General features: G+C 39.6%; 1 protein-coding gene across 4 annotated transcripts in view; it reads right to left on the bottom strand.

Annotated features, from left to right (window-relative positions):
* Positions 1–26,419, bottom strand: part of sorcs1 (sortilin related VPS10 domain containing receptor 1) — a 597,151-nt gene that overhangs the window by 80,035 nt on the left and 490,697 nt on the right. For all 4 annotated transcript variants that reach the window (XM_062976277.1, XM_062976275.1, XM_062976278.1 and 1 more), the window contains exons 8-11: positions 26,143–26,232; positions 18,826–19,005; positions 5,802–5,948; positions 424–526 (exon numbers count right to left, since the gene is read on the bottom strand). In XM_062976277.1, coding sequence (XP_062832347.1) covers positions 424–526; positions 5,802–5,948; positions 18,826–19,005; positions 26,143–26,232 — 520 coding nt within the window. The remainder of the gene's footprint in view (positions 1–423; positions 527–5,801; positions 5,949–18,825; positions 19,006–26,142; positions 26,233–26,419) is intronic.

Genomic DNA, 26,419 nt, shown 5'->3' with positions numbered 1-26,419 from the left:
ACACCACCAGCAAGGAGATAAAAGATGACAAGCTGTAGCCCGGTTCAAGCCCTTCATGCAGGAGACTTGAATCAAGAATATCCTAGATGGCAACTCAGGATGCTGATACACTGTAAAATTAATGAATTAACACCAATTTAACTGCCATGGCACAGTGCTATGGAATCCCTGGAAGCTGTAGTTTTGCAAGGTCTTTACCCTTCTCTGCCATAGAGTGCGGGTGCCCTACCAAACCACAACTCCCAGGCTTCCATAGCATTTGGCTATGACAGTTAAAATGGACCTAAATTCCATTATTTCTACAGTGTAGATGCACCCTCATGCCTACCAAATCACATCATTTTGAGTTTTCATGTTCCACTTTTTTAAAATGTGGTGCATAATTATAAACATCTGTATATACAGAATTGAAACATTTCCTACCAGAGGCCACAATGATCCCAGGAGCTGTATCCCGACTGGCAATGTTGCCTGAAGTGTATGGGTTCTCTGAAACCTTCAGGTGGAGATGTAGGGAACAATAGGGCTTGAAAGCAAAAGAAAAAAATGTTACACATTCCTGAGTTGATAGGTCTACCAGCATCTAGCAAATAAAATAGTTAAGAGTACAATAACACCATTTAGAAAAAATAATTTAGATCCCATGACAACCGATGGGAAAGACTTTCACCTTTATACATTCTTTCAGCATACAAATTGAAACCTATTATTGAGGGAAAGATGGAGAAAAGAAATATAAAACAAGGCTGAAATGATGTGGCCCGACCTAGTAGTTCTTGGAGATTAAAAAAGATTTCAAATAAATCATGAACCATTCTTTTGTTGGCCCTGTTGAATTCCATCGAACTTGAATCATAACTGTCAAATATACTACAGACTATGATATGGCAGTATGATGTATTTACAAGTGAGGTTCTCTGTTTTTTAGCTTGTGTGTTTCTAATTCATGTAATCAATATAATTGTATTTTATACTATTTTAACTATGTGCCTTTAAACAGAATTGTTTTTTTATGTTTTGTAAATTAGGTTTTTAGTGAAACTTTTATCTTAACATTTCATAAGCTTTGGGTCCCAGGAGAAAGGTGGGACATAAATTGAATAAATGAATAAATAAATTAAATAGCCTTAAGCCATCATCTGTCAATGTATATGTGCAGCGACGGGAGGGAGGAAGTATCAATTGTGTCAAAGAGTTTTTAGTGGAAAACAATATTTTGGAAATGTTCCTTCTGTCTATAAAAATTAATTTTTTTAAAAAATAAAATAAAATAGAGCTTTCTTAAGAGCCCTCCAAATGTTTATTTACCCTGTAGGGGATTCAGAGTGGCTTACATATATAGGCAACAATTTGATGCCAAAATGTACATCCAATAAAATAAACATATATATTACAAACAGCTACCAAAACATATCAACATTAAAACAATTAATTAAAATCACGTAATCCAATACCATAGTCCAAGGTTGTTGCTGAACTACCAACTCCCAGTGCAGAACCATATAATGCACTCTGAACTGCACTATATAATTCTACGCTAACCATATAATGCAAATCAAACTGCATTACATGACAGTGTGGAATCAGCCCCAGCCTCCCTCATTACTGGCTATGATAGCAAGGGCTTCTCAGGAATGAAGTCCAACAATATTTGGAGGGCTTCCGAATTTCTACCCCAGCTTTAGAGAGTTAGATGAGATGTGCAATTTAAGTGCATAGTGTGCATAAAATAAAAGAGCAAAGACTGTTTGATCTGATTGGTGTTAGATATTGCTTTAAAATTACACATAGGACTCAACAGAAAGGGCTTCTGATGAGAAAAGAGGGAACAGTAGGGCAAATCTGTCACCTTGCGTGCAGCTCCGTCTTGGTGACGCTTTCCCCATCACATGGGGAAAGTATCACCCTTGCAGGGAGGCTCCATGCTGGCTCCATTGGAGCCAGCACAACACTGAAGGTTGCCCGTATTGAGGTGACAGCATCCAGTAATGCATTCACCCCAGTTGGGGGCAGGGCATACACATGGTGTCATATGATGTCTGGCATCGCTCTCTGTCCCCTGGATGGGGTGAAAGCAGTGTATATTTCACTCTGTCTTAGGAGGTCATTCATCTTAGCTCAACACTGTACAAGTACCAAGAATAGACTATGACATTTTGATTTGGAGATGGAGAACAAGATTGCACACCTATTCCATGTACAGATGTTGGTCAGACTGGATCCTCTATCCCACTGAAAGGCAGGATGTGGATATGTAAAACAGGGCACAACACACCTAGTTTGTCTTCCAGTATTTCACTACTTCTGTACAGAAGCAGTGAAATACTGAAAGACAAATTAGGTGTAAGCACTGGTGCCTGTTTGCAACCTGCTTATACAAACAAAGGAGTTGGATGGCATCCATGGTGTGGAATGAATGCAGTTTGACACTACTTTAACTGTCATGGCTCAATGATAGGGAAATCATAGGAATAGTAATTTGGTGAGGCACTAGCATTTTTGCCAGAGTGCAGGGGGCCTCCTGTATAAGGGCAACTCCCAGGATTCTATAACACTGAGCCATGGCAATTAAATAAGTGTTACACTGTAATGTAGATACCTATTGTGAGGTGCCTAATGATACAAACTGACCTTGCTTATTGAAGTATCCTTGCTGATAAAAGTTCTCAGAGATAATTCCTTGGCCTTGTTCACCCAATTGGTTTGCAAGACCAAAGGCCTTTCCAGACAGGTAATATATTCCAGGATCTGATTCCGGGTTTTCTGTTTATCTCATATTATCTGGCAGTGCAGACTCATATAATCCAGTTTAAAACAGAAAATCTGGAATCAGATCCTGGAATATAGGTCCTATCTGGAAGGGTTCTGAGTGGGGATTCAAACTCAGGTCTTAAGAGTCATTGTCGAATGCTCAAACCACTATACCGAGCTGTTCTCTTCCAAATATAGGACTATTGTTCTTAAATGATACATTATAGAGAGAAGATGTAAATAGCCAAAAGTAGGGATGCCAAATGAAACAATGCAACAAGGACATCTTCTCTTCACTTACACATCCTGGAAGTTGTAACAGTCTTTTAAAGCTAGCAGAATCCCACAAAGATCAATGAAATCTCAGCAATTCCACACGGGAAAGGCCTGTGAAGGTTATATCTCTTCCTGCTATTTATTCAGCTAATGAATACTTGCAAAACTGCTGGAAAGCAGATTATTGTTAAATGCCAACGAGCTTTGTATCATATGATCCGTTCACCTGCTGCCCAATCCAAAGTGAGCCCCTGGGAATAATACCGTTCTTCCTGCTCTCCAACATTTCAACTGTCGTGGAAGACATCAGCCCTGAAAATCATGATGGCATGTGCTCCCAGAAGGTGAATATGATAGCAGTGTTGGGAGGTATAGTCTTACTGATGTGACAAAAGGAAAAGAAGGACAGAACTGAATGAATGGGTGCATCATGAAGCAAGTTTAATATACCTAACACCATTATAGAAACTGACAGCCTTGGAAGGGTGACAATTTGTAGCAATCCAGAAGCCAACACATTGGAGCTGAGGTAGGAAAAGGAATTTGTATTCATTTATATCATCTGTTCTGAATGCCAAACACGTTCTCTAAAAAACAAAGCCATACAAAGTATCCTATGGCACATTTAAACCTTTAAGAAATGGATATTATTTTCCCCACTTTGAAATCTGTTATATATATATTATCTCTCATATTTCTTATCTTTAAATTTTAATATATTCTGTTTATATGGCCGAAAATTTATTTTACATTTTAGTCTCCAGCACTCAATAAATCAAAATATAGAACTATGCAGGTAATATTCTTGAACTGCTACTGTACAACCTAGTTGAGTTGATCTGTTACACCCGTCTTCCATTTTGTTGAAGGCTACAGGAATTATCTTACAAATTCTAAGAACTTTAATCTGCACAGGTTTTAAATTTATCATAAATTCTGATGAGTGCATACATGCATATATGTTGGAGGAAGAGGGGAACAGAAGCGGGAAAACACAATTTTCTCATTATTTTCACTTATTTTTCCCCTTGCTATGTAGAAAAGAGAGTACAAGAGATTTTAATGTAAGAGACTATTATCTACTCCAGTATAGTTTTTTAATTAGTCTGTGTGTAGTAAGCAAAATAAACAAGACTTAGGCTGGATCTACACTGTCATATAATGAAGTTTCAGAATGCAGATTAACTGCATTGGACAGGATTCATTGCCAGAATCTGTAATGTAGATCTAGTCTAAGGCTTTGTGTACATGGCCAAACTAATATGGATTCACCACTCAACTGCAGCATTGAGTCCACAAGATGCACATGTTGAATTCACAACATACCTGCGGCATCCAGTTGTTACTCCGTCACAGTGGAAAATGCAGCTTTGGAGTGTGCACAGCGGAAGTGAGCACAATCCGCTGTGCACACTGCTAATGGACCCACTATTGTGTTGCCTCCAGCAAACAGCTCTTTCCCAGAGGCTTGTTTGCGATGTTCCTTTCTGGTGCTGTCATGTTAGGCAATGAGTGAGAGAAATCTCAGTGGGAGAGAGGTTTTGCTAGGCTGAAACATCAGAATTAATCTTATTCATGAAGGAAGAGTGTCATGGTATTGTTTCTGTTGCTGTCTACATTCATTATCAAAAGCATTTTGAGTACTCTACTATTTATATCCTTTCTTCAGTCTCCTGCACAAAAGCAACCATAGGGTGTTTGCTCAGATCACCAGTAGTTGCAATCAGCTTAAAGCAAAAGCATCTGTGTGAGTTTGGAGAAAATTGTCTTAGATTGACATCCTAAGGAAGAGCTGTGTTAGTGTCCATTTGCAAATAGGTTTGTCAAGGAAATGCATGCATTATCTAATTTAATGCATTTGTATCTTTGCCTTCTTTTTAGTATGAGATACAAGGCAACTTACCACCAATTAAAATAGAGGTTAAGCCTATTTCATACAAAAGTGAAAAAGTTCAGTTAAGAATCATATGTTAAAAAGCCCTAAATTAAAAGAGTTTACAACAAATTTAAACATAGTAATTCCTAAAAGTACAACATATTTCATTAATAGTAGGTAGGTAAAAAGCCAAAGGTTTGCCAAAATAAAAAGCAGATGGTGGCCATAGAGACTCCTGTAGGAGATCATTCCAGAACTTAGGAAAAACCAGCAAGAATTCTCTCCTTGTGTTTTCACCACTTATACCTGTGATGAGGGCAGGATGGAGATAACGCCCTCCCTCAAATATCTTAAAAGTCAAGGTATGTGATAAAAGTTGTGCATGCCAGACACTATATTGGTGTGTACACAAGTGAGTGAGTTAGTATGTGTGGAGGAAAAAATAGATATATAATTTCAAATAAACTTTCATGAACTTCTAATTATTCATTTCCATTTTCAGCACACATCCTACAAATTCTCTCTGAGGAAACTTAGTAAATTTGCATACTTTGAAAAATTCAATCTGGTAATGTTCTTTTCATCCAATGACAAAATAACCCCAAAATTTCTACTAGCCCATTTATCTTTCTTTTGCTTCCATGAATAGCTCACTAACCTCACCTAGTGTTCTGATTTATAATGACACAATATCCAGCAAATGTTTCCAAAAATGCATCAGAGAAAAGTTCACTAGTACAACAAAACAGATGGAAAAATTCATTCCCATTACATTCCTGCATGAGCTTCTCTAATGAAATCAAGTAAATAAAAGTCTAGTGAAAGATGCATTTATTTTTAATAGTCACAGTACCAGTGAAAAAAGGTCCTTGCCACTGTTTCCATAAAAACCACTTACCAGGAGGCAATGAATTGGGTTTCCTCTCAGATCTGTATCTGGGGCCTGCAGCAAATGCCAATCTCTCCCTTTATTGTAGGTAATGAAAGTTTTCACTTGGTTGTCAATCTTCTTGTTAGCCAAGAACATTCCCTTTATGCCTGCTACCTAGGAAAAATTGACATGACTGAAAAACAGATACATTTGACACTGATTGTGTGTGTATTCCTACCTGTCAAACCCAACTTTGGGACATGGTGCAGTGTATAGTTACAGCAGAGTTTGTGGTGAAATATGCATCAAAGTCTTTCTTATTTCCCTTGAGCTGGTACAGATTAATATGAAACACCACAGTGGATCCAAAGTTCAGAGATTGTAGAAGAGGGTTTCAGCAGAGAAAGTCATGAGGGAAAATCCTAATGCAGTATAATTTCTAGGGAATTGCCTTTAAAACAGTCCTTTTTCATAAGAAAGATATAATTTATTTGTTTAGAATATTTTTAAATCAGTACTTGTTCACAAAGAAAAGGATATTTTTGAAGAAGAGAGCAAATAAAAACAAAAAAAATATTTTGAAATGTGAACATTAATTTTAAAAGAAATATGGAAGATCACTATTATATATGAACACAGTAGCAAGAATCATTTATGCCTAGAGACAGAAAGAACCAGACATCCTGATGCAAGAAAAACGTCTGAGCAAGATATGTGAATAAACTTAGATTATTTGACAATGTTGATCAAGGAGAAATCCTTGACCAAATTCAAGAAGACTGGAATCCTTTTATTACTGTTTTTATAGCTAAGATGGAGACAATATTTAATTATTGGGGTTTTAAAATTTAGAAATGGGATATTAAAAGTAGGAGGACAGAAATAAAGTGAAACTTAAAAGGAATAAGAAATAGGTAGTTAAAATCAACAGGCAATGAGTGTGAGGCTCATAGTTTTAGTAGATATCTGTTTAGATTGTGTTTAGGTCACATATTTTAGATGAAAGCGTGTTAAGTGCTGTAGATTAGTTTTATATATATAAGGGAAGCTTGTTTTGGTTTTTGGGTTTTTTTATGGTGGTAGATTTTTACTTTGCTCTTTTTGGTACTCTTAATGTCTTTTTTTTTTTTTTTGACTTTCTGTGTTTCCCAAGTTTGTACATTTCCTTTTTTCCTGTATGTTTGGATAAAAAATATGTTGTTTTTTTTTAAAGAAAAGAAAATGTGACAACAAAAGAAGGAATCAATAATAATGAAAGGCAACACTAAAAATTATAACCTTATTTCCACCATTTTTTAAAGAAGTATAAAAACGACAGTGCTTCCCCATGAAGAGTTTCATAATGAGGGTGGTGCTCCCCAAGAAGGCCCTTGTCATATCACCATCAGTGCTCCTATTCCTAAAATCCAAATAAATGAAAGAAAAGCATAAACAAGTTCAAGACCTTAAGAAGAGATACAAAAATTATGAGTTTTAAAAGGGACAATTGGTTCAGCTCCAAAGAAGACTGAACTGGATGCAAGAAGCAACGTGAATAAACAGCTTTGCTTTGTCAAACAAGCTTGGCTTTCTCATCTGGTAAAAATCAATAACATAATATCTACCACAGCATGAGACACACTCTGTCATTGTGCCAATTGCTGGTTTGTAGTGAATGAGGGAAGAGGAGGGAGGGATTTTTTTTTTTGTCTTGCAGAGGAGTGCATCTGGTTCCTGCATCCCGCACAGTTTTCTTGGCAGGGTCATGCAAGAACTGATACATAATGTTACCCAGGAAGCCTCTTTCTTCTTAGCTATTATGGTTTAATTGGCATCCAGCCGCAATATATTTGAGTGGTAGGAGAAGTTACTTGATTTTTTAGCATACACTGTTAACTATCAATTCAAGAAAGAACATGATCAGAAGCTGAAAATGAGGACAGTTCCATTCTTAACACATCTGGCAAGCTATGTAGACATATAAAATTTGCAATGTTTGCAAGGGTTCCTGTGTGATGTATAACTTTGGTCGGATCCATGAGTTACTATAATTTGGACTTGGAGCATGTCCATGGCCAACCATTTTGGTGCCTTATCCTGGACAATGGTAGAGGGGGCAGCAAATGCTAATTGGATGGTAATAAGTTTTTTATTGATTTGTATGTCTTGTGAGATAAATACACTTGTGCATTTACAAATGTATTACCTATGGCATCTTTCTGATGTCTGGGGATATATTAAAAAAGTAATTGCATGTACACAGAGTACAGAAAAGGTGAAAGACAATATACTCAGGAACTTCTAGTCCAGGGGTGGGAATCACATAACCATGCATGTTTGCCTAGAAGGCCTCAGGACTCTCCAATCCACCCTCCACCCATCCTCATATAATTTTCATTCAACTGTTCATGGGAACTTCCAGGATTAGTTGTTCTCATTTATAGTAAGGTGTGAAACCACCATCTTGTTTCAGCAAAAAAGCAAAAAACAATTTCCCTGCCAATCAGACTTTTTTTTTTTCAAACTCAACATGATCTTTAAATTATTTCTGAGATGAATAGGGACTGGGATAGCTCCTCAGAGCTCCATGGGTTAGAACAGGGGTCCCCAAACTTTTAAAACAGGGGGCCAGTTCACAGTCCCTCAGGCCATTGGAGGGCCGGATTATAGTTTTTAAAAAAATACATATGAACAAATTCCTATGCACACTGCACATATCTTATTTTGAAGTAAAAAACAAACAAAAAGGGAACAAATACAGCCTCAATGTTAATAATAATAATAATCATTATCATCATAAAAATAATAAAGAGGGTTGAAAAAACCCCTTGGGCCATCTACTCCAACCCCCTTCTGCTTTTGTGCACACTATAATCAAAGCACCTCTGACAGATAGCCATCCAATAATAATAATAATAATAATAATAATAATAATAATAATAATAATAATAATAATAATATCACCATAATAAACATGGTTGGAAGAGACTCCTTCGGCTATCTTGCCCAACCCCCTTCTGCCTTTGTGCACCAAAACATAAAGCACCCCTGACCAACAACAACAACATTAACAACAACAACAAACAACAACATTGTAATAATCACGGTTGGAAGAGATTGCTAGCTTTCAAGAAAAAAGATTCCACAACAGGGCTGCAGAGTATTCTTTCAGTCATTCACACTGGAATGACTGAGGAGGGAGAGAGGCACATGCGGATTCCCTGCCTGTGTCCTCCGCAACAGCGAGAAAGGTGTGTGCGTAGCGAGGAAAAGGCCTGCGCCTTTCTCTCCTCCCTCGGCTGGTACGCACCTTTCCTGCTGCCTTCCTCGGTGGCACTGGCGGGAAAGCTGCCTGTGGGGCGAGGGAGGAAAGGCACAGGCCTTTTCCTCGCCCCATGTGCATCTTCCTTGGTGGCAGCGGCGGCGGTGAGAAAGGTGCGTGCAGGGTTCACATGGTGCAAGGAAGGTGCGCATGGTGCAAGGAAAAGGCCTGCGCATTTCCTCCCTCGCCCTGTGGGCAGTTTTCCTACTCCCACCACTGAGGAAGGCAGCGGGAAAGCTGTCTGCGGGGCGAGGGAGGAGAGAAAGGCCCAGGCCTTTTCCTCGCACCATGCGCACTTTCTTCGGTGGCAGCAGTGGAAAAGCTGCGTGTGGGGCGAGGAAAAGGCCTGTGCCTTTCCTCCCTCACCCTGTGGGCAGGTTTCCCACCGCCACCATCGAGGAAGGCAGCGGGAAAGCTGCCTTTGAGGCGAGGGAGAGAAAGGCACAGGCCTTTTCCTCGCCCCACACGCACCTTTCCCGCTGCCACCGCCACCAAGGAAGATGCACATGGGACAAGGAAAAGGCCTGTGCCTTTCCTCCCTCGCCCCACAGGCAGCTTTCCCGCCGCCACTACCGAGGAAGGCAGCGGGAAGGGTGCATGCCGGGCGAGGGAGGAAATGCGCAGGCCTTTTCCTCGCACCATGCGCACCTTCCTCGGTGGCAGCAGTGGAAAAGCTGCGTGTGGGGCGAGGAAAAGGCCTGCGCCTTTCTCTCCTCCCTCGCCTGGCGCGCACCTTTCGCACCACCTTCCTTGGTGGCGGTAGTGGGAAAGCTGCCCACGGGGCGAGGGAAGAAAGGCGCACGCCTTTTTCTCACCCCATGTGCGCCTTCCTCGGCGGTGGCGGTGGAAAAGGTGCGTGCGGGGCAAGGGAGGAGAGAAGCGTGCACGCGCGGGCCGGATAAATGGCTCCGACGGGCCGGATGTGGCCCGCGGGCCGTAGTTTGGGGACCCCTGGGTTAGAATATGAGTATTATTATTATTATTATTACAGTATTATTGTTATTATTGATACAAAGACACAGTATGACACAGGAACAAGATATATAATTCTGGATTTCGTATCACAAAAATCACAAGTCGAACAGAGTGTTTAGGACTATGTGATTTATTATTATTATTATTATTATTATTATTATTATTATTATTATATTATGACACAGCAAACAAAATAGATATGCTGGATTTCGTATTAAAAAATCACAAGTCGAACACTTCCCAAGTGTCTAGAACTATGTGATTTATTTTAGGATGATGCGTGCAGATCCCAGTAGGGTGGCCTTTTGCAGTTGGCAAATAATACCCTGAAGAAGGAGACAGAAGGCCTGATCCTTGCAGCCCAGGAGCAAGCCATCAGAACAAATGCAATCAAGGCCAAGATCGAAAAATCAGCTGATGACCCAAAATGCAGACTGTGCAAGGAAACTGACAAAACCATTGATCATATCCTCAGCTGCTGTAAGAAAATTGCACAGACAGACTACAAACAGAGGCACAACTCTGTGGCCCAAATGATTCATTGGAACTTATGCCTCAAGTACCACCTCCCTGCAGTAAAGAACTGGTTGGATCACAAACCTGCAAAGGTTGTGGAAAATGAACACGCAAAGATACTGTGGGACTTCCGAATCCAGACTGACAAAGTTCTAGAACGCAACACACCAGACATCACAGTTGTAGAAAAGAACAAGGTTTGGATCATTGATGTTGCCATCCCAGGTGACAGTCGCATTGATGAAAAACAACAGGAAAAACTCAGCCGCTATCAGGACCTCAAGATTGAACTTCAAAGACTCTGGCAGAAACCAGTGCAGGTGGTCCCGGTGGTGATGGGCACACTGGGTGCCGTGCCAAAAGATCTCAGCCGGCATTTGGAAACAATAGACATTGACAAAATTACAATCTGCCAACTGCAAAAGGCAGGATCTGCACGCATCATCCGAAAATACATCACACAGTCCTAGACACTTGGGAAGTGTTCGACTTGTGATTTTGTGAAACGAAATCCAGCATATCTATCTTGTTTGCTGTGTCATACAACGTCGTTGTGCCAATAATAATATTATAAAATTGTTATTATTATTATTAGTTTTCTGCTTTTCTCCCAGGACTAGGACCAATGTGGCTAAATATTAAAACAGAACTCAATATTACAGCCATTAAAATAATTATCTAAACAAGTAAAAACAACAGTTAAAAACTTTTCCTAACTAATCCCTTAAAGTTTGCCTTTTCCCTACACAGCAACAAGGCAACAACCCTGTTCTGCCCCTGATCTAGTAAAGAAATTAAGCATTTCAGAACTTATTGGACTGATTCCTTCCTTTATGAAAAAGCCCAGAGCTGACAGCCTCACTCTCTATACCTGTAACACAACAGAAGCAAAATGGGATGCAAAATGGCACTTCTGAAGCACCTTCTCCCACACCCAGCTGCCTTAGATATCTTTGTGTATTAGTATGAAGACCTTGAAAGACTTTTGCAAATATGTTCTGCAAGATACATTTTACAGACCTCTCACAACTGGGAATTTGCCATATCAGATCATGGAAGATTTGTGAGTGTATTCAGCTAAACACTCTTACTAAACCTTTTTCTGATCTTCACGCTGAATGCACAAAACCAACAAGGCATCTTTGGACACAGAAGTGGGATGTATACACACAGACATATTTCTCATCCAGTTTTGCCCAATCTCTCTACAAAGAGAAACACTTGGAAATGTCTTTCTTATTATACTCACCATGAAACTGCACCGTTAACTGTATAACATGTAGAAGATATGCTTTTCTGAGCATTTAAGTAAATAAGGAGGAAAGCTTCCTCTGTTAAATTTGTGTATATTGGCTCATTGTTAAAGGCCCAAGAATTCTTCCTTTCTCACAAATATGCAGATAATTTTGAGAGATCATTTGTTTACATCTCTATAGTATGCATATTCACTTAAATTATATCACACTGACACTACAGACTAAAACAGTACAGAGTTGGCAATGTAACTGATCATCTATATTTCAGAAACAGTATTAAAAATAAATAGTTATAGGTATCATGCTTCATATATTTTATTTTTCCAGCAAGATATTTGATCTTTTATAAAAAAAAAAATCAAGGGAACGTTTCATGGAAATAAATAGAGTCCTACAAATGTAAAGAAGGTTCAGCTTTATCGGACACTTTGCAGTAACTCTGTAATTTGCACAGATGAGGTAGATCACAGAAAATGTTCTAATGGTTGTCCAGTTACATATGGTTCATAAGGTGGTATTTGACATTATGGCAAAACATTTAGTATCAGACATTAATGTTTTTAGTTCTGGCAACTACTATGAGAGAGGATAAATAATTTTGTTGGATTTGCCACTCTGGTTGAACGTGAACATCACTATATGTGTGTGTGTGTGTGTGTGTGTATATAAAGGTTTTGACCATTTTTGCCTTAATCTAAACAAAGAAACTACAACACCCAGAACCACAAAACTAAACAACACAACCCAACACCCTTGTGGCAGGGTTTAAACAACAAAGCCACACTTCACATTAACATCCGTGGCCCACACAAACCTAAAAGCCCACAAAAACCATGTGCGCTTGCGTGGGACAAGCACAGCACACGAAAATCACTCGCCCCACCCCCCTCCTCCACCTCCCTCGCTCACCGGCTACCGCGACCGCCGCCATCTTGGCCACTAGCCCTGGCACAGCACCGCTCGCCTTCCCGCCACTTCCCCAAGCACTCCTAAGTGGCAGGGAAGGCGAATGGCCAAATCAGCAATTTCCACGCTCCTTCAACTCTGGCAGACGGCTGAGAGTGAGGTGCCTTTCCCGCCTGCAGAGCTACCAAAAAGGCGGGAAGGCGGACGAAGAAAGCGGTGGTTTCTTCTCTCCTTCTCTTGGGAGAGACGGCCAAGAGCGAGGTGGATTTCCCTTCTGAGTAGGCATCAGGAAGGAGGGAAGGAGGATGGTGAAAACGCTTTTTTCTCTCCTTCATTTCGGACACCTATTGACCCAAGAGGGGGGAGGGGAGGGAGGAAAGACACCTTAACGGCCACGGCGGGGCTCGCCTGCAAGGCGGAATAACAGAGATTTCAAAACGCCGCGCCACTGCCACCATAACAGCCACCCGCTTTCTTTCCCACTCTAATTCTTCCTGCCATAAAACAGGACACACTCCAAACAGTCCTGACAGAAGGCCATCCAACCGCTGTAATACCATAAAATCCTAGGACTGTCAGAAACACCTCAGGAACAACCACTTCAACTACCTTCTACCATAAACCAGGAAACAATCAAAACACTCCTGACAGATGGCCATCCAACCTCTGTAATATCATAAAATCCTAAGGTTGTGAGAGACCCCTCACGAACATCCACTTCAACTTCCTACAACAATACAGGGGGACACAATCCAAACACTCCTGACAGATGGCCATCCAGCCTCTGTAATATCATCAAATCCTAGGGTTTGGAAAGAGCCCTCAGAAACATCCAGTCCAACCTTTCTACCATGCATGACACAAACCAACCAGTCTTCACAGGTGGCCATCCACCCTCTACATACGCCACAGCAACATGTGGCTGGGCACAGCTAGTACAACATAAAACAACAATAGAAAGAAAATTGTGATAGTATTTAAAGAAACTGAAGAAAATCAAGACTCTAAGAATTTCTCTTCTGTAACTAGAAAACAAAACACCTTAATGGCACTAGTTCAACTTTGATCTTAGAAACTAAGCAGGGTCAATGTGCCACCAATTAACACTAGGTGCTGTTAGCTGTATTTTAGATGCCCCATTTAAACTGCCAAATAAAATCTAGAGTATCTGCTTTGAACTGGATTATATTGGTCTACACTGCTATATAATCTAATTAAAACCAGATAATCTAGAGTTTATATAGTAGTGTAGATGGGGCTAGAGTTAGGAATTCACAAAACCTCCTCTAAATATTCCTTGCCTAAGGAAACTCTATAGGAGGCCCTGGTGGCATAGGTGGTTATATCGCTGAGCTGCTGAACTTGCTGACCAAAAGGTCAGTGGTTCAAATCCAGGGAGTGGGATGAGCTCTCCCTGTTAGCCTCAGCTTCTGCCAACTTAGCAGTTCAAAATATGCAAATGTGAGTAGATCAATTGGTACCGCTCTGGCAGGAAGGTAACGGCACTCCATGCTGTCATGGTGGCCACATGACCTAGGAGGTGTCTATGGTCAACGCCGGGACTTTGGCTTAGAAATGGAGATGAGCACCAACATCCAGAGTTGGACATGACTAGACTTAATGTCAGGGAAAAACCTTTACCTTTACATTTAAGGAAATCCTATAAAATTCATGGGGTCACTATAACCTGAGACGTGACTTGAAGGCACTCTCTTTGTCTCTCTTTCTTTTTCATACATAAACTTAGAATACATGATGAGATCCTGTTCACAGATGAGCGTCTGTCAAAAAGAATAAAACTACACCAAAACTGAATTGAAATATCATCAGGTTTAAAAAAACTAGCTTTACTGTGTAGCATGCAAGGCATTCCAGGGACAGAAAATTCCCCCCTCCACACATTCAACTGCCCACCCCATTTTAAAGTTGTCCTATTTTAATAATATCACTTCATCCTTAAAGACCTTTGTGTTCTAAATTGCCAGGTGTTAGGGACTATTCTTGAAAACTGATAAATAAAATATGAATAAGGGACAGAATTTAACTTTACTCCTACAGTTGCATATCTAAAATAAAAAATGTTGTGGGAATACAGATATCTAGATATGTTAGACTACAATATCCCCCAATCCTAGTCTGCATAGGCAGGGAACAGCCATCCAAGAACATCAGGAGGATAAAATATTTTCTCATTAGAGGCACAAAAAGTTTGTTTAAAAACACCCTGAACATGCACCCAGCCACATACATATTATTGCTACTAACCTTTCTCACATGCTTGGCTCTTATTCCTACTCCACCCACCACCATAACTACTTAATTTCAACCTCTTTCTTATTCATCAATAAATCCCCCGGATGCTACCCAGGTGTTATCTGTTCCTTATCTTCATTTATAGCTAAGCCTCTCATGATTCATAGCAATCTTGTTGGGAGATTTGCATGGGATGGCTTTCGGCTCACTCATAGCTGGAACAATCAAACTGAAGGGGACGTTTTGTGCAAGCCTTGATGTCAGCCAATATTCTTTCTATCTAGGCAATCAGCAGATACGACATGACCAGTCTGATCACATCAATTTCAATTTCGACTGCTATGAACTGTCAGCCTAATAATGCAAAAGCCTTTTCTTCGATTCCTCCTCCTCTTGGGATGTAGGACACCTTTACATAATGCAGTGAAACCACTACTCAACCTGATGGTAATGTGAAACAACAGTCTTTTCAACAGTCTGTCAAAGTGCTAGTGGGATTAATGTATTGCTTTAAAAGAAATTCCACTCAGTTTCATCAGGGCATGGAACGCTCACTCCCCCACAATCCTGTCTGGTTGTAAACATGGGCCATTTGGGCTTTCTGCATCTGTGTGGTTGCATCAAGATAATTGCCAGTTAAAGCTGCTCAAAGTCAAGAGTCAATGTCAAAGTTAATCCATACAGTGTCATTCAAATTCATGTTATATAGCACAGGGAGACCTCTTTATGGTAGAATTCACTGCCTCCGCAGCATCCTGCTACAGAGCAGGAATGGCCAAGTCCAGACTAGCAGACTTTATCTCTCCCCTGACACATATTTATCTGGCTCCTGGTGGTCCTAATCCAAGTCTGGTCAAATGTTTGCCCATAACTTGGCTCGTCAGTGGAAGAAAAACGTGTTTTCCATCTATAAGTAGGGATGCTTGAAGATACGTTCTGTCCACATTTTTAGTGAACTGACCTGATTTTCTTTTTCTGGCTGGATACATAAATTTAAACTCAGTACTTTGATTGTATCTTTAGCTCAAATAAACAAAAAAAATGGTGACAGCATGTATACAAAATGCAGGTGAAATCAAAATATGCATTTCATGCATATTACATATGCAAATGTTTTACTCTTTTTAAAAAACAGACAGATACAGAAATGGGATGGAACTGACTTATACATTGATGCAAACAAAACTGATATATACTAAAAAATATACTGATCTGTGTATCACATAGTTGTTAAGAAGGTACATAGCTCATGCTTCAGTGTCTCATTACCATCTGGATTTTGTAGGGACTGCGTGATCTCAATTACAGAAATTCACCTTATGCCAGATATTAAGGCTACGTATTTGGTGTGGAAAAATATATTTCAGCCACTTTTTATTAAGAGTTATAACTATCCCCAAAAGTACAGAAACTGAACTGCCCTGCTATAGCGGATCTTTTTTTTAATGGAAAGTTAGTTCAAGTGCATATAAGAATATTGCATATAATATTTCCCACAATTCATTCTTAACATGTTGAGTAGAAATGATCAAATAACAGAATAGCCATCAACTAAAATTCATACACTCATTATAATTCTAGACTAGGGATGGAAAAAGTACAGTCTGTGAATATCATGTGAATTGACTCTGGTCACTTGCCTCCAGATGATCTCTCCCAGCTGTTTCATGTAAATATTAAAAAGCATTGGGGATAGAATGGCATCTTGTGGAATGCCATATAACAGCTCCTTTTTGAGGAGCAGCTATCCCCAAGTACCACCATCTAGAATTTGCCTGAGAGGTATGACCAGAACCACTGCAGCACAGTGCCTCCAATTCCCAGACCCCCAGGCATTCCAAAATGATACCATGGATGATGGTATCAAAAGACACTGAGAGTCTAGAAGCACCAACAGCGACACAGACCTCTTGTCAGTGTTAAGATGGAGATCATCCACTAGGGTGACCATAGCAGTCTCAATTTCATATCCTGCTTTGAAGCCGGTTTGAAATATGTTAAAGAAGTGTGTGTCATCCAAGACTGCCTGAAGTTGGAGAGCAACTGCCGTCTCAATCACCTTGCCCAAAAAAGGAAGGCTGGAGACTGGTCTGTAATGATTAAGATCCAGGGAGGACTTTTTCAGCAGGGGTCTAACTACTGGTTCTCTTAAACAGGGTGGAAAATTCCCCACCCTGAGAGATGCATTAATAATTTGTTGTATTTGAGATCAAATTGCATTTCCTCTCTGGATGACCAGCCAAGAGGGGCAGGGACCAAAAAAGCAGGCTGTCCTTACTTGCCCCATCGAGTTTTCCACCATTGGCACTCTAGTCATCATCCTTCCTATTTCATTTCCACTGATTTCCCAGTATTTGACAGCTTGGTTAGCATGGTATGCACCACTCAGGTATTTATGACCCACAGGAAAAGGCTTATTAATAATAAACATTTTTATTCCCTGCCATCATTGTCTATTTCAGCAATCTACACAACTTTATCAAGGTTGTGAGTCTTTAAAGACCTGGCTCAATATCTGCAGAACAGTTTTCCTTTGGACCTTTGTCCAGAGAAAAATCTCACCCATTTTACTAAGGGGTAGAAGACTCCTTTGAGTCATCAAATGAAGCTGCTCAGTTGTACCAGAGGTTGCTGAGATGGGTAATAACTAGTGTGACCCCACATATGATATAATGAAAGAGTTCCATGAACTGTAAAGTTAAAACCAAGAAGAAGATTTGTTTTTCAGAAATCTTCACTTGGCAATTAGAACATGCTGGTGAGAAAATACTCTTGCTCTGTCACTGGGTTATACTAACTATTATGTTAAACATGCAGGCCATTCTAGCTGCCTTGAATACCATACTGGGAGGAAGACAGGATCTAACACACATGAACAAACCAACTAACCAATCAAATAGTCGGCAGTTATTGTTTCTTTTTTTATTTTCAGGTAAATGTGAGAGACCTGATTTCGATGGGGTCTACTATGTGACAATTCAGAGTACTCTATTGATTTATTTTTCCATTTAGATTTTTCTCTTCTTCCATGGGGCCTTTAAAAATTGCACAAAATCCCACCGTAGGCAATTTAAGGAGAGTAAACCTCTCTGATGCTGAGCACTGCATTCTGGGAAATGTAGTTTAGGGCAAGGCCTTTTGAATTCTCTGGCATAGGACTCCTCGCCTTCCCAAACTACATTTCCCAGAGTTCTTTGCTTCTCCTAGTAAACACTGCTTTCTCCCCCCTCCCCCCTTTTCTGGCCTCTTCTAATCGTGAGGGGCCATTAATTTACAGAGGAAAGGCAAGACAGGCATGAAGGTAGCCTTTTTGGCTTAGCTTTGCTTCCTTGTGCTGAATATGAAATTGACTTTGGAAGCCTTCCAAGATTTACAAAACTAAAACAAAAAAGTATGGGGTAAGTTTTGATTCTTAAATTTTTAGCTCAGGTCAGGTCACACCTGCATATCTGAAATCAATTCGGAAGTACAAATTTAACAAATTTGAAACTACTTATGAGGCCAAACTAAAATTATGCACATGCCTATTAGATATTTCAACAACGAGTACATGAACCTAAGCTATTTTGGTCATTAGAAATCAAAACTAGCATTGTAAAATTGCATATTGAAGACAATGGAGAGGCATAACTGGAAGCAAATGAAGCTCTGGCATGGTATGTTCATCTTTAGTGCAAAGGCAAGATATTCTGCCCACATAAGGCAGTGTCCAGATCAATGACATTCTAGCTTAAGCTGGAGATATTCACGTACCTTGAGTTACATTTTCTGGGAAATATGGGATATAAACTAAAACAAATAAATAAATAAGAATGGGGTGAAAATGTGCACTATTGTCACATACCTCATAGAGGTCTATCATCACATTGCCCTCCAGGTCTCGGCTGCTCTTGACATTTTCCAAGGCCAGGGTAAAGTAGACCCCTCGGGTGTCAGAGATGTAAAGGTTGTACGTATCATTCTGGTTCCATTCCTGGACTGCAGCAAATACCTGATTCTCATCTGTGCTGATAACATGCATGTCCTGGAAGAGAAAGCACAGGGAGCCATCACTGACTGGCATCTCACTTGTTTCTGCTCCAAGGGCAAGGCAGGGTAATCCTCTTGGAGCAAGGCAGTATGTCATTATGGAGTCTAATCAGAAAGCAAACCCAATCTACTTTGCGTGTGCACATGCATATTTTAGAGAGTCTCTCTTCAGCAAATATATGCAGAGCAATAATGAATTGAGGACACATTAAGTGAACATTTACACTGGTGATAGTATTGTACAGTAGCAATAGAAGATGAGTGCATTTGTTATAGGGAATGTAGAATATTAATTCCTTTTTGTCCTTCAAGAGTGTAAGAAAATTTTACAATTAGGAATCACTAGGAATGAATGAGAAGGGAAATGAATGAGGAAGGAACACCCAAGAACCCAGGCAAATGAACACACCAAGTATTTAGTTATATAAGTATCATACTATAAGGTTTCTAACTGAAACCTGGGGTGCATGAAACCTGTAGAATTAGATGAATTTTTCAGCACTTTAATTGCCATGTCTCAATGGTACAGAATCCTAGGAGTTTTACAAGGTCTTTAACCTTCTCTGCCAAAGAGAGCTTCACCAAACTACAAATGCTATGATTCTATAGTTTTGATGCATGGCACTTAAAGTGATGTCAAACTAGATTAAGTCTACTGTCTAGATGCATTCTTAGACATATAGAGAAAGGCAACATACATGGTGGACTCAAATGGCAGGTAACTATAACATCTACACATTCTGCTTTATTAAGGTGAATATGAGGTTTCCTTATTGTTTCATGTTTATTTGTTTCCTTTAACGCCCTTTTCTAATGAGATAAAATTGCCAGTCTGAACAACATTTATTTTTCATTATTTGCCACATTGCCAGTTGTAAAGATTCCTGGGCACAAAGCCTTAAACTAACTCTCTTTTTCTGTGGTGCAACCCCCCTTCCCCCCAGTTCTTCCAGAACATAAACCTGTAATCTCAATTTCTAATTAACCGATATCTACATTTTTGTATAGGTGTTCTTAGCTCATCTTCCTAGCAGATTTATAATTATGTAGTACAATCTGCAGCTAAAGAATTGGAAAATAAATTATTACTAACAATACAGAATTCAAGTCTTTCCACAGAGCAATGGAAGTGAAAATGACTTGACCTGAATAACAGAAATCCATAAGGTTGTGTAACTACATTTAAATGCCGCCAAAAAAGCCGCATCTCAGTGGGTTTCAAGGCCAAACAGGGATTTGAATCCTGGTCTCCAACATCCTAGACCAGCACTCAAACCACTACACAACATTGGCTCTACCTTAAAGACATCGGATCCTGTCTGATCATGGAAGCTAAGCAGGATCGGATCTGGTTAGTATGTTTATAGGAGATCACCAATGAATATGAAGTGTTGTAGGCCACATTTCAAACAAAGGAACTAACAAACTGACCCTGAGTATTCCTTGCCTAGGAAAATTCTGTGTAATTCATTGAGTCAATACATGACTTGCAATACATGATCCACACACACTTTTAGGCTTCAGATATTGGCGTTGGTGCAGTACAATGGTTCTCAACCTGTGGGTCCCCAGGTGTTTTGGACTACAACTCCTAGCTGTTAGGATTTCTGGGAGTTGAAGGCCAAAACATCTAGGGACCCACAGATTGAGAACCACTGGTGTATTTAATTCGGGAAACTGCAGTCTAAATAGTATTTTTCCTTAAGATCTGTTTTGAAAATATGAGAGGAATACTTTTTGGATTTTTGTCAGATACAGCCACTGCTTAAACTCAGACAAGCTTCTTCATTTACAGGATGAGAGAGAATGCAGCATTTTCATGCCTTCTAAGAAATGCTAAACTACAGAATCTAGGGTTAGTCAACTGGACATTTGCAACAATTGTTTCCTTTTTATTGACAGTTTCTGATTAAGACTTACAATTTGATTGAACTAATATTCCTGTTTGGCTCAAGAATAATCAGTTTGTCAATTTCAAAACATCTATCCATTTACACAAAAATTCAAGGCTATTATGAAAAAGGAAGGAGGAGGTGACCTCTTGGTCCATGGAAAACTAGGGTGGATTTCGTCCCCATTTGGTATTATTTCAACCATGAGAAGAAGGAATAGCTGGTGTCTGTTCTTGGACACTGTGAGTTAACATTGATTTTCTGCTACATTCCTTTATTCTTTATTCTTTATTCCTTCTATATGTTACCAGGCTGAGAAATTGTCAGCAAACTTGTCATGTGCAACAAATACCACTCAGATGCACTACATAATATGGCCCTTATTCTTTCTGTCAGATTCAGTAATTCACCTGTTATTTCTGCTGGGTAAATCATACGATGAAACAATCTTCTCACTGACATGGAGAAGCTAAATACGGAGAGAGATGGGGAGGAAAGCTCTATCATCATCATCCTTTCTCTTCCAAGAGAAATAAAAACACCTCTTGTCTTTTGAAAGAAATGAAGAGAAAGTTCTCTTCCAATTAGCAAATACCCTTCTGACACTGGCTGTGACACCTTTTCTATATGCCTGCTTACAAAACTACTGCAGCACCAGCCTTCACAATTCCCCATTATACAGCTCTGCAGGATAGTCAACATTAAGATGCCATCCGTCTGCCTGGCTTTTATGCCTTTCAATGGAGAGAGGGGGAAAAACAACCGGATGGGCAGGAATGTGATGAGGTGACTGCAGAGGCAAAAAGCCAGTGCTTTCTAACTCACCAACATGCTATGAATGCCCTTATCTCAGTTGATCTGGGAAACTTCCCAGTTTGATGAATTTAATAGTAGGAATGCAATATCTCATATATGATCATAACCATTTTCAAGTGTTTATTTTTATGTGTTGTCGAAGGCTTTCATTCACACTGGCCTTCAACAGACAAGTCCTTTCTCCCACCCTGGACCTTCCACAGATATATAAAGCTCTCTTGCTTAGTTTTCCGATATACCTCACAACCTCTGAGGATGCCTGCCATAGATGTGGGTGAAACGTCAGGAGAGAATGCTCCTGGAACATGGCCATACAACTCGAAAAATGCACAACAGCCCAGTCTATTTTAATTTTCAACACATGGGCTTTTCCTTCATCCCATTGATGCCAGGGTTTTTTTGCCCTAACAACTCACTGGTGAAAAGTGACTAGTTTTCTGAATATAAGAATCCATAAGAATTCAGAACCATTTCTAGAGCTATAAGAATCAGAAATACTAATGATTTCAACAGGATAGGAAAGTTCAAACATAAGAGACACTGCAAAGGATAGTGGCTAGAAAAGCAATGCTACCCATTTGCATGAATGGAAGAGAAGAAATGAAATGTTGTGTGCCAGTGATCCATAAACTTAATTATATCTATTGGGGGCTGGGGGACCATGTAAACAATGCTTAACTCCTTTTCTTTTAAAAATATGTAAATGAATACAGTCTAAATGATTACAGTCTAAATGCCATGAAGATATCAGATCTCATGTGATCTTGAGAGTTAAGCAGTGTCAGCTCTTGTTAGTACTTGAGTGGAAGATCACTAATGACCACCAGGTATCCCCCAGACTATATTTCAGAGAAGGAGCAGGCAAAACCACCTCTGAGTCTTCCTTGCCTAGGAAAAACCTATCAAATGTATAGGGTCACCATATCAGGTGTCTTGAAGGCACATACACACATAAATGAAAATAACTATTTCTCATACAATTTGTAACTGAGAGTTTAAATGCTGAAATTCTCACCGTAAACCCCTCAAAGGTAGAAATCCAGCGATCAAGCTGCTTTGTCTTTCTACCAAAATTCCACCCCTCAATTTCACAACTTGTTATGGCCTCTAAGAACTCTTTACACCATTGATTTTATTTGGGCAAAGTAATTGAGCTGAAAGAGATTAAAGACTCTCTAGTCATAAAGGGCCTTGCTTGTTTCATTTCCTTTTGACTGTGCTGTGCTTTGTTCATTTTTAATAAAGGCAGCCACCTGCTTTGATAACAGCATCCTCAACACGCCTTTTCCACTGTAGCTCTGTGCATACAGATTTAGCTGCTCATCCTTTGAAGATGTTGTGAAATTGTAATGAAGCACCTTGTTGCCTTAAATATCACCCTGTAGGTGAATTCAGCAACATCTGTTTCTTGTGCTGGGTGACAGAGAGGGACTCTTGGGTCTTGTTAAGGAAAGTGGCATGCTACATCAGATGAAGTTGCTTCGGAAATATTTAATATGTGTTTTTTCTCTAACCAGGAATTAAGTCAGCTAATATTTTACTCAACAATTGGGAAGAAATCCTGGGGCTGTCAAGACGCTGCCTCGGGGAGAAAAGGAAACTATGACAGCATGGTCTTAGCATATGGGAAAAATGTTGTTTACTGCTTCGTTCTTTTTTGCACATGCCTTGCACATTTTGCTGGCTGGTATCTGAAATCCAAGATAGAGTCGAACTAGTTTGAGAAAAGAGCTAAAAATGACACCTCTAAAGTTGTCTTAGTCCATAAATACTGCATAACAGAGTCAATCTTTATGATAGAGCTGAGTCCCAAAGAGCCCAAAGTTATGCAGAATTTGTTGTGAGTGCAGAGAAGACACCTACTTCCATCCATATACTCCTTGTGGTAGGAGCTGCAAAGCAACTCTGAAATTTCTAAATATATGTATTGAAAAAATACACTCTTGCCAATTGAGATAAAGTAGTCAGTACCTGGCAATAGAGGAAAATATAAAGAATCAGAAATGAATGCAGTAGTTCCTGGATGTTTTCTTCACAGCTAAAGTGTACCACAATGTAATCCTCCTGTGACTTCAACTAAGTGCAACTAATGCTCTCAAAGAGCAAGCCTACATACTCAGTTTCATGTTGACTTGAGGCAACAGAAGATATGAAAGGAATTTGAACAAGTCCCTAAGGATCAGGCAAGTAACAGTGGTAGAAGAAACAACATATATCCATCTGCAAACAAGTTTTCTATTCCAGCATAAGAAAAAGATTACTCCCTTGTCAATGTGGAGCTGGGTACATGTCCAATGTTGGAATTTGCAGTTGCTAAGATATTGTGCTCCTCTCTTTTTCTTCAAACCTGACTTCAGTCTTTTATAAATGTGTGGCGTTGGTGGCCAGCATCCAGTTAACATAAGTCCACTTTATATGTATGTATATCTTTTTTTGTCATTGAAGAATTTAGTACTCTCTTCAACATTCTGTAACAACCAAAATCCCTCCAAGGACTCAGTTTTCCTGTGATAGCTCCTTTAGTGGATTTTGGCAGAAAATGATATTGGTCTATGTCTGGCTGTGGGGCTGTCACTTCATTCATCTCTCCCCATGGTGTCCATCAGTCTTGAGATCAATATTAAAGGGGAATATTGTAGCAAAACTATGTATCCTAGGGTAGTGAGTGGTGAACTGTATGGGGATTTTGCCTACAGGCCTCCTACATTAGTTTGACAAGTAGAATTGTGGCCAATCTTTCAATCTCCCATGCATGCATACCACACTGCCTGTTATCCCCTCTCCACTTGGAGTCTCAGAAGCAGCCCTCCCCTTAGCTGAGAGGCCAGTTCAGAGGCTGACCAATCACAGCAGGAGGAGGGCTTCTGGAGGGAGGATTCCCTGTCTGTTCCCAAAAAGGAAGAGAAGAACAGGCAAAGAGATCTTCAGCCTTCTCTGCCAAAGGGGTTCCTGAGACCATCAGAAATATGTGTTTTCTGATAGACTTTGACAAACCTTCTGATACCCCCTCATGACCCCCCACCAGGGGTCCCGACCCCCAGGTTGAGAAAAGCTGCTGTAGATGATTCATGCTGGTATAACTACTAGAATTTAACTGAAGAACCCTATATCTTACAAAATTGATTTTTACATTCCAGTTGGCTATGTCTTTGCTGTTAACAGAACTTAAATCAATAAGCGAGTGACCTGACTGAATTTTTCATAGACATTAGAGAAGATGGGCAGAAGGAGATTAAACATTTTTGGAAAATCTGACTGTCTGATTGCAAACAACCTTTACTGAAATGGCCCAAGTGAGCTGCCATTTGGCATTTCCAAGTGACCTTTAGCATGTCCATTACAATAACTGGATGGAAAAGGTTTTGATGATTTTAAACGCCTCTCACAAATAAGCACTTGACTAACAATTATGAGATTTGACAGGATAAATTTTCTCTTAACATTTTCAACCCCGGGGGTATCACTCCTGTGTCAGTATCATTTGAAGGGGTAATGACATTCTGAAACCATTTGACTGGATTTAGGAACTTCAAATATTAAACCAAAAGTGTAGATTTTCATAAAGTAGAAGGCTTATTATATTCTAAAATTAAAGAGAAACCCTTTATACAAGGGCCAAAATGTTTAACAGCTAATCCTAAACAGGTGGAGTCAAGGATGCTGATATTACCAAGGCCTAATGCCTCGGTATAGAATGTACTTCATTAACTGGCTTCTGGTCATTACATATCTGAATTTTGCAGAACCTTGAACTTGGCAGGCAGTTCCAAAGATAATATTTCTGAATCATCATACAATGGAACTAATTGGAGAAAAACAGAACTGTTCAACAGTGATTTCTCTGACCCTTTGAAATATTGAATTCAAAAACCTTGGTCAGTTTAATGTGAAATAGGCTTCTTTCTTCCCTATTGGTTTTTTTCCCTTAAATGCGCAGATCCAACCACCCCCCCCTCCCCCAAAACAATAATATCCTTTCAGGCTATGTTCTAATTCTTCATTTTTCTTAATTATGGAAGATTTGAAGTGGCAAAGCAATGCAGTTGTTTCTTTAATTGACATTAAATTCCATTAATAAAGCAAAATGAGGATTCTATCGGCACTGGGAGATGTGGGCGAGGGAACATTTTAATAATATAAAACCCTAAGCATCATCAAAGAGGAAAATGCAAGATTAATTACTTTCTGACTAACATAAAAATCAAACTGGTTTTGAACTGATGTCCTTGGACACCTGCAATACTGACCTTATTGAGGGTTTTCCCTATTGCTGCTGGAACATTTTCTTGAAAAGAAACTGTGTGTATCAATTAAGCCATTCTTGAATCATCTGCTCAGACACTACAAGGTTTGATATGAGTATGATCTCAAAGTAAATGTGTGTGTGTGTGTGTGTGTGTGTGTGTATAGACATAATTACTTACCTTTGGCAAGGCATATTTGGGAAACTTCATCTGTGAAAATGCATTTCTCCGATAGGATACGTAGTAATGAGGCCGGCCTCCTGATGTCAACTACAATATATAACATTTTCTTTTATTATCAAGGTTATTATTATCGCTGTTTCATTTTTTTATGGCACAGGGAAAATAGCAAGCATGCTAGAAAGAGGGATATGCCTGTAACAGCACAAAAAATGATACTGCAGTTACAGCAGGAGACAAAATAGCCATCATTCTGGTTGTCAGCAATGGAAACTGA

The sequence above is a fragment of the Anolis carolinensis genome, chromosome 3 (assembly GCF_035594765.1).
Source record: "Anolis carolinensis isolate JA03-04 chromosome 3, rAnoCar3.1.pri, whole genome shotgun sequence".
NCBI classification, from domain to species: domain Eukaryota; kingdom Metazoa; phylum Chordata; class Lepidosauria; order Squamata; family Dactyloidae; genus Anolis; species Anolis carolinensis.
The sequence above is the reverse complement of the archived record's forward strand: the minus strand, read 5'-3'. Positions and strand labels throughout refer to the sequence as shown.